The 9,644-nt window shown below is 30.0% G+C and overlaps 1 protein-coding gene across 1 annotated transcript; it reads left to right on the forward strand.

The window, feature by feature from the left end:
• The first annotated feature begins 2,895 nt into the window (after positions 1–2,895).
• Positions 2,896–6,079, forward strand: LOC110613994 (ent-kaurenoic acid oxidase 1). The gene is made up of 8 exons (XM_021755436.2): positions 2,896–3,290; positions 3,384–3,861; positions 3,937–4,200; positions 4,277–4,366; positions 4,444–4,522; positions 4,593–4,699; positions 4,778–4,899; positions 5,738–6,079. The coding sequence occupies exons 1-8, from the start codon at positions 3,058–3,060 to the stop codon at positions 5,853–5,855; spliced, it is 1,491 nt and encodes a 496-aa protein (XP_021611128.1). The 5' UTR covers positions 2,896–3,057; the 3' UTR covers positions 5,856–6,079.
• Positions 6,080–9,644: the final 3,565 nt, after the last annotated feature.

The following is a 9,644-nucleotide window of genomic DNA, read 5'->3' on the forward strand; positions in this document are numbered from 1 at the left end:
TATGATTGGGAGTGTTGTAGAATAGGTTTATGCATGTTTGAAAGGTTTGGGAGGTGTTTGTGCATGTTGGAGCTGAGTTTCTGCCACTTTGGAGAAATTCAGGTTCAGCCGCCGAAGGAACTTTCGGCCGCCGAACCCGCTTGTGGAAGCAGCCTTCGGCTGCCGAAGCCTGCCCCCGAAAGAGGACTTTCGTCTCTGGAGGGCAGTTTCGGCCGCCGAAAGTGCCACCGAACATGCATGAGTTTCGTCTCTGTCTGGGAGTTTCGGCCGCCGAACCTGCCTGACTTTCGGCTCTGGAAGGACTTTCGGCTGCCGAACCTACCGCCGAAAGTGCCCTGTTCAGTCTTCCTTTGCATGCTTTCCATGGATGTTTTGAGGTTTTTAAGGGGGTTTTTGGGGAGTATTTTTAGAGTCATGTTCTAGTATGTTTGGTCCCTCATTTGAGTCCATCTGTGTAGGTTCGGACCCGAGGAACCGAGGACCCCAGCAGTGAGTTAGCTGCCTCAGTCATTGTCAGAGCTAGCTGAGGTGAGTAGAATAAACTCTTATCTTTTAAATAAATGAAAATCTTGAGCATATTCATGCATCATGAGTGCCATGTGATATTTTAGGTTGTTTGCATTAGAAATCACGAATATGTTGCATTGCATAATATGTTGTTGATGTGGATGAATGTTGGATGATCCTTTAGCCGCACTACGTTATGATATGATGTGGAAAGACCAGATGTGGCCTGCACTACGTCCCTGGCACTATGTAAGAGAAAGACCGGAAGTGGCCTGCACTACGCCCCCGGCATGATTGGATATGTTATGATATGTTATGTATAAGAGAAAGACCAGATGTGGCCTGCACTATGCCCCTGGCACTATTGGATTCAGTAGTGGGCTATTGGTGACAAGTTCATCCTTGATGTGAATTGTTTGTGATATGTTGCATTTCATGAAAGCATGAAAAATAAATTGAATGTTATATTATTCTGCTCACTGGGCTCTAGTAGCTCACCCTTTTCCCCTTATCCCCCAGGTTTGCAGGTACAGGGTAGACCAGGAGGTCGGCAGGAGTAAAGTCTGATTTCATGTAATAGTTAGAAGTTGTGGACATGATGAAATTGTAATGTAATGTCTTATGTAGTCATGATATGTAATGATGATATTGAGGATTAGAGGTTGTGCTTGACCCTATGTGTATGGTTATCCCTTTTGATACATGATCTATAGAATATTTTTATGATGTTTATGTTCAACCAAGCTTAATGTATGCATGTTGGGTTACCCTATTGGAGCATTTGATGAGAGATCCAGTGTGTGGGTTATGTTATGTTATGAATATGTATATACAGGTTGAGCTTGGTTATGGAAAGAAAAAGTTTACAGGTTTTTGTGTATGTATGATCATGTATGGGTTTTGACAGGTTCACAGATTATATGTCAGGCTTGCTACGGGTCCCGGCGGCCTTAAGCCGATCTAGATCCTAGCGCCGGTAACTGTCCGGTTTTCAGGTCGTTACACGACCTATTAGAGAAGGACGAGTCTTGACGATAATTTGGGTGTTAAAGTGTTCAGATCTCTCTTTTTTTAGTGGAATCGTTTTTTTCCACTTATCTTATTCTTGCCATATGACTTATAACTTGTGGTGACAACTTATAACTTACCTCGGGCGAAGGTTATCAATTTTAAAAACCTAACTTTGCTTTCCCTCCCTTTAAACAAAAAGAGAATCGTAAACAATTCAAAGACTATGTTGCTTACTTTCCAGCTTTACGAATGCTTTCTCTCTTTTCTTTTTTAAAATAAAATTAATTTTAAAATCCATTATATTAATGTTTGATTTTACTAAGGAAAATAAATAAGTGATTAAATATTTTTATTTCTTTCTTCTCAAGAATTAATTTTTTAAAAATGTTTTAATATCTAAAATAAAATATACATTTTTACTTATATAATTTAAAACAAACATAATTTTCATATTTTATTATCTACTACTAGAAATTCTATAATTAGTTTTCCTTAACTAAAATTTTTCATTTTTTTTTCCTAATTTGAGGTTTTGAATTACAAGAAAAATTAAATTTTTATCAATTATATTGGAAAAAAAATATGAGAATTTCAGCATAAAATTTTAGTAGCTAAATTAGTAGGAAAAATGAATTTTACAGACTAAAAGTCATTTATTCTCGTCCATCTTTCCCAGTATGTACTATATATATATATATATACAAATTTTCCTATTGTTGCATAAAAAAAATATATTTGATTTTATTAAAAAAAAAAACACTGATTCTTTTCCTTTTCAAGAGTGAACTTAATAACATAGCACTCTTTCTAAAAGAAAAAAAAAATCAATTTCATGTTAAAAAAATATTTCAATTTCTATCATTTTAAGAAAGAAAATGAAAAGATAAAAGAATATTATCTGTTAACTTATCTTCAATGAAATTAAATTTTATAAATAGGACTGTTTTTTTTTGGAAAAATATTTTTTCACATATTTTGAAATTTTTTATAAAAAAATATTTTAAAAATATTAAAAAATAACTTGTTTTTAAATTTTTTTAATATAAATCATCGAATATCTAAAATTTATTGATTGGATTAATTTAAATTTGCGATCAACCGGTGAAAAAATCGCTTTCTTCCTATCTCACCAACCGGCAGTTACTCTTAAAATTTTTTATTAATAATATTGGATAAGTTTTCATGAAACAAATTATAAAAGGACAAAAAATTCCAACTTTCCATATATAACCACACCTTTTTTATTATAAAATGATGAAATTCTAAAAAAAATAAAACTTAAAGGAAACAAAATCAAATCATATTTGAATATAAATAAAATTTCTTGTAAAAGGAAACAAGAATCCTAGCAAAAAAATCGAGTGCATGCACTGGTGGACAACGTTGTATTTGGAAAGAAAGCATGGAACGTAATCATATTAATTACCAGATAGACAAGACCTAACAACCTGAATTAATGGATATATAAATATTTCAGACAAGAGGGTCTCTGCACAGAGATTAAAAAAAAATTTTGAGTTCTTGTCCGAAAGCAAAGCTATGGATCTTGGTTTCAGTTGGGGGCTCTTGATATGCTTTGTGGGTGCTTTGGTGGCTCTGAAAAGGTTTCTACAGGGAGCAAATCGGTGGTTTTATGAAACCAAACTCGGTGAAATTCAGTATTATCTGCCTCCCGGCGATCTGGGTTGGCCGTTCATCGGCAATATGTGGTCGTTTCTTAAAGCTTTCAAGTCCACTGATCCTGATTCTTTCATGCGCAGCTTTACAGCCAGGTCACTGTCTCTCTATTTTATTTTTTTTTTTCTATTGATTAGAAGCTTGAAAACGATCCCAGATGGCTGAAATGATCAGAACTTTTGATGCAGATATGGACGTATTGGAATCTACAAGGCCTTCATGTTCGGGAAGCCAAGTGTGATCGTGACATCGCCTGAAACATGCAAAAGAGTACTAAATGATGATGCTTCATTTCAACCTGGCTGGCCTAAAGCCACCATGGAGCTCATCGGAAAGAAGTCCTTCATCGGTATTTCTTATGAAGAACACAAACGTCTCCGGCGACTCACTGCAGCTCCTGTCAATGGTCATGAAGCTCTATCTATTTACGTGAATTACATTGAAGAAGTTGTGATTTCTTCCTTGGAAAAATGGACGACCATGGGAAAAATCGAGTTCTTAACTCAACTAAGGAAGCTCACCTTCAGGATAATAATGTATATCTTCCTTGGCTCCGAGAGCGAGCCTGTCATGGAGGTTCTGGAGAAAGAATATACAACACTTAACTATGGAGTCAGAGCCATGGCAATCAATCTTCCTGGATTTGCATACCATAAAGGACTGAAGGTGATGATTCGAATTCGAAACCTCACAGTTTTACAAAAAGTTGAGTTTTTTTTAACAATCTGATTAAATTTTCAGGCTCGCAAACACCTGGTGGCTGCATTACAATCTGCGATAGATGAGCGCAGAAAGCAAAGGAAGGAGAACATCACATCAAAGAAGAAAGATATGCTGGACGCTCTGATGGATGCTGAAGATGAAAATGGAAAAAAATTGGACGATGAAGAAATCATTGATGTTTTGTTGATGTACTTAAATGCAGGTCATGAATCTTCTGGCCATACTATTATGTGGGCTGCTGTTTTTCTCGAGAAACATCCTGAATATCTCCGAAAGGCTAAGGTTCGACCCTAGGCTACATTACATCTCTTAATTAGTCTGTTTTGGCTTGATTGGCTTTTGTTTAATTACATGACAGGAAGAGCAGGAGGAGATTGTAAGAAAGAGGCCACCAACACAGAAGGGTTTGACACTTAAGGAAATTAGAGAGATGGAATATCTCTCCAAGGTAATTCATATTGATGTGATTGGTTTCTCAGAAAAAATCAGTTTTTAGTATAAATTTTCCATCTTTTTTCTTTGTAGGTGATTGATGAAACGCTTCGTTTGGTTACATTCTCACTAATGGTTTTCCGAGAGGCAAAAGTTGATGTCAATCTAAATGGTGAGTTCTTAGCATCAAGAAATCCTTACCTAGACTTAGTTATTTATAATTTAATTGACTTGGAATTCAGGATATATCATTCCCAAGGGTTGGAAAGTTCTTGTGTGGTTCAGAAGTGTTCACTTTGATCCTGAAATCTATCCAAATCCAATGGAATTCAATCCTGACAGATGGGATGTAAGCCTGTTAAACTTTTTGCACTTAATTTTTCTTCCTCATATACATGCACAAGTCTTAATTTGGATGATTTTGTAGAATTTTATACCCAAAGCAGGAGCTTTCCTTCCCTTTGGAGCTGGAACTAGGCTGTGCCCTGGAAATGATCTTGCAAAGCTGGAAATTTCCATCTTCCTTCACCATTTTCTCCTTAATTATGAGTAAGTTCCTCTTCTCTCTTCTTTTTCCCAAAAAATAGTAAAATTCTTATTTAAACTGGATTTATATAGATTTATAATGTAAATACACGAGTTGATATGGACCTTATTATAATTTTATATTACGAGTACGTATTACATAAATACATGAAATTATACTATAATTTGATACTATTTACATATATAGACCCAATTTAGATAATTTTTTTTCAGAAATAACCATGACTATTTCTCAATTTTTTTTAAAATTACTATTTAGTCTCTGTAAGAAAACTTATTAGTTGATTCTTTAATTTTGAAAATATATTATAATATTCTTAACATTTTAAAAAATTTACCGGTTAGTTTCTCTATTAATTTTAACTGTTAAGTGTTTTATTATTTAATCCCTATAGTTTGAAAAAATTCATTAATTGGTCGCTCATATTTGTAAAAAGTCTACTAATTAGTCTATTGGTATCGAAAATATTTTAAATTTTTTTATAATACTTAGCTGTTAAAATTAATAAAATAACTAATGAGTATACTTTTTAAAATAATAGAGATGTTTTAATTTATTTTTCAAAATATAAGAACTAGCTAGTGAATTTTTTTATAATATAAAAATTAAATAATAAATTTTCTTAATTTTTTAATTAAAAAATTTCTTCAACTCTAACAAAACAAAATGATAAATTAATAAATAAAAAAAACTAGTTTGAAGACTTAATTATTATTATTATTATTTTACAATCTCTCTTGATTCTTTCATTAAAATCATATCTAAAACTGTGAAATCCGAAATAAAACGTTATGGCTAAATCATTATGAATATTTATGAAATGGTTTTGTGATTTTACAGGCTGGAACGACTGAATCCTGGAAGTTCATTGATGTATTTACCTCATTCAAGACCAAAGGACAACTGCTTAGCAAAAATCAAGAAAGTTCCAAATTCAGTTTTGGGAAAACAGAAATGATTGAACAATTCCTATATTGGACAAACAAAACCAGCATTCCTCCACAGTGTTGGTTTGTTATGATGTCCTTGTATTAACTTATTACATTATTAATAATGGCTAATAGCCTCCTTCTCCATCACATGTTTTGTTTATTGCGTTTACCTCAATTTTATAAGTTATAATGAAAATTCAACTGTGGACAATTTTTTTTTTTAAATTAAAGCACATGCATATGTGGAAAGTATGAGAATCCGACAATGAAAATTACGTTACAGACTCGTGACATGTTTTAAATTAATTTTTAGAATTAACGTGGATTTAATAATAAAAATCGTATTATAAATTTAATATTTTTAAAATTATTGAAAGAGATATTTTATTTATGAAAAATTATTAAAAATAATTTATTTAAATAATTAAATTATTGAATTTAAAAAAAATAAAAGGAAAGGAAAAAAAAAGAAAAATTGAATTTTAAAAAGAAAAGAAGGATAGCTAAGCGGCTCTCCCTTCAATAATAATAATAATAATAAAAGATTTTATTTTTTTCTCCTAAAAAACTCAAGCTAGTTTTTTTTCTTCCTAATCTTTAGTGACAGTCAATCCCTCCCACTCTTAACTCTCAATTAAGGGAGCATTCGATCAGATCGGTTCAAAATCGAATCGAACTGATTTTAGTCAGAAATCGAATCGAATCGAATCGGTCTGATTTGGTTTGATCTATTTCGATTTTTAATAAATTTTTTATTTTTTATACTTTATTTTTAATATTTTAAAATTTAATTAAAATATTTTAACCTTAATATGATTTAATTTCTCTATATTATTGAAAAAATATATTATTATCACTAATCGGTTTAGTTCGGTTTTTTCAGTTTTTTTCTGATCAAAACCGAACCGAACCGAAATAATTTAAATTTCTGAAATTAAAAACCGAACCAAACCGAAATATATAAAAAACCGAACCAAATTTTCAAATCGATTCGATTCGGTCAATTTTTTCGATTTGAACCGAATACTGCTCACCCCTGCTCTCAATCTTAGATAATTCTTGAGTTTAAAATTAAGTTTTAGACGTGTTTAAAATTTTTATATTTTAAATTTTTTATATTTATGTCTCTAACGTAGTCTATATCACAAATAAAATCTGCAATAACAATAACTCAAATAATATAAATCTTTTTTGATATTTTTTTTGTGCATCGTGTATCATGTGTACGACATATTTATAAAATTTTATAATTTTTGAGTATATTAAAATGTTTTTGTATAGAGATAAACTGGAAGCCAGAATTTTAGTTCATGATCCACATTTTGAAAATGTTATGACATTAAAAATGCATGAACGAATTTCAATGCCAGATATGTAATGAAATCAAAATGCCTCTTAGAGATTTGAGTAAGCACAGCCAGTCCATATTGGCTGGCGTACATTGTCTATGCTTTTGTTGGTCATATAGACTCTGGAAATCATTTGCACCGAATCCGGTACATTGTCTATTATTAATTTCAATTTGAATGTGGAGTTTATTATATTTTAGTCAATGCTTATCATCTATTTACTGACTGGATGAGTGTAAAAATTTCAAATAGACTATTGCTTTTTATGAAATGGGCAAATCTTTTACCCAGTAAATCTAGAAAATTTATATATGTCAAAATTACAATTCCTTTATTTGACATTATTTATTTTATAAAAAAATTAATATAAAATGATGTAATATTATTTAAATTAAAAAAATTAATTAAATTGAATTTTCACGTTAATTTTTAATTGTAAAATGACTTTTGATTGATTGTATAAAAACACCATTATCCGAATATGAATTTTTCTTATTGGGTAAATCTTCCCTTATTCAGGTATATAAATACAATCAATTTTAAAAAATTATATACACTAAAATCACAATAGATATTCTATTTAAAAAAATATGTAAATTGGTTGAGTAAAAGTACGTGTATTCGATCGGTTCGATTCAAAATCGAATCGAATCGAATAAACTAAAAATTAAAATTTTGGTATTTATAAAAATTAAATTGATTTTGATCAAAAATCAAATCGAACTGAATCAGTTTGATTTGATTTGGTTCGATTTGATCAGTTTAAATTTTTAATAAATTTTTTATTTTTTACATTTTATTTTTAATATTTTAAAATTTAATTAAAAATTTTTAACCTTAATATGATCTAATCTCTCTGTATTATTGAAAATAATATACTATTATCTAAAATAATATACTATTATCTAGGGTTGTAATCGAACTGAACCGAACTGAACTTTTATAAGCTCAGACTCGATTAGAAAATAAATTTAAAATCTCAAGTTCGAGCTCGAGCTCGACTCGAGTTTCATTTATAAATTCGAGCTCGATTCATAAAATAAACATTAAACTCGAGTTCGGTTCGAGTTTGATTTGTAATAAACTCGTTTATCACATTAACGCGCCAACTCAAACTCCATTCAAAAAACTCAAATTTGATCTCATTTAAACTCGAATTTGAACTCGATTATATTATAAATAAGCTCAATATAATTTAAATTCATTTAAATTAAAAAATTTAAATTATAAAGTTATTAAGAGACTTCTAAATTAAAATTTTTTTTATTTAATTGAAATCCTTTAAATTCAAAACTAATGAAGAAAAATGTAGAAAGGTTGTTTTTTATAGAGAAGTCACGATTCTCTATATCCCTTACTTTTGATGTGGGATTAGTGTTAGCAAACAAGCTTGTTTGCGAGTCTGCTCATAAGTTTGTTCACGAACCTATTCACGAGTCAGCTCGTGAACCTAAACGAGCTGAATATTGTTAAACTCAAATTCGGCTCGTTTATTAAACGAGTCTAAAAAGTGAGTTCGAGGTCGGCTTATTTAGAAAACGAGTCGAGCTCGATCGAGTTTTTATATAGTCAAGCCTCAAATAGCTCACGAACAGTTTGGTTCGTTTACACCCCTACTATTATCATTAATCGATTCGGTTCGGTTTTTTCAATTTTTTCTGATTAAAACTTAATAAAATCGAAATAATTGAAATTTTTAAAATTAAAAACTGAACTGAATCAAATCGAATCGAATAAAAAATTAAATTAAAATTTTAAATTAATTCAATTTAGTCGATGTTTTCGATTTAAATCAAATACAGATCACTCCTAGTTGAGTGTACAAACAAGCAAGTATAGTCTTATTAAATTCTCAGGTGTCCTAACCAAAGCTTTTAAATATTCATTGTATAATATTCTCTCGTGGTGTTGGAGTGAATAATTGGATATGCTGCCTTCAAATTCCCTTTTTTTTTTCTCTGGCCATTATTACTAATAATTTACTTTTTATTAGACTCTTTATTTTCCACGTTCTTTTTTTTTTTTCAATTAATAGAGATTGGATTCCTTTATTAAACTTATCATGTTGTATCCATGGCAATTTTTATTTTATTTTATAAAGTATACTTTAAAATACATGGCCAAGGAATAATATTTTATTCCTTGTTCAGTCAAAAATCATAATATTTTTCTAATTATATTAATTAAATTAATAAATAACTATTTTATAATATGGTTTTAGTAATAAATAATATAATGTATAGACAGTTTATATTTGGTTACATATTTTATTCCTTTGCTTCATTTTAATCATATTGACTATGCTATATGCTGTGGAGGGCACTAGTGGATGCATAAATTTAATTTAGAGGTCTAATTTAAATAAATTATTAAAGAAAATAAAATGTATAAAATAAATACTTAGCGATAAGGGAAATTTTTATAAAATATTAATAAAATATTATTTTTGTAAATCAATACTAAAAT

Source organism: Manihot esculenta, chromosome 4, assembly GCF_001659605.2.
Source record: "Manihot esculenta cultivar AM560-2 chromosome 4, M.esculenta_v8, whole genome shotgun sequence".
In the NCBI taxonomy this organism is placed as follows: Eukaryota; Viridiplantae; Streptophyta; class Magnoliopsida; order Malpighiales; family Euphorbiaceae; genus Manihot; species Manihot esculenta.

Bases quoted from the DNA above. Each gene is read 5' to 3' on its own strand.
- LOC110613994 (XM_021755436.2), top strand. From the start codon at position 3,058: ATGGATCTTGGTTTCAGTTGGGGGCTCTTGATATGCTTTGTGGGTGCT. The intron at 3,291-3,383 runs GTCACTGTCTCT...CTTTTGATGCAG, and splicing joins ATGCGCAGCTTTACAGCCAG to ATATGGACGTATTGGAATCT. The intron at 4,900-5,737 runs GTAAGTTCCTCT...GTGATTTTACAG, and splicing joins CATTTTCTCCTTAATTATGA to GCTGGAACGACTGAATCCTG.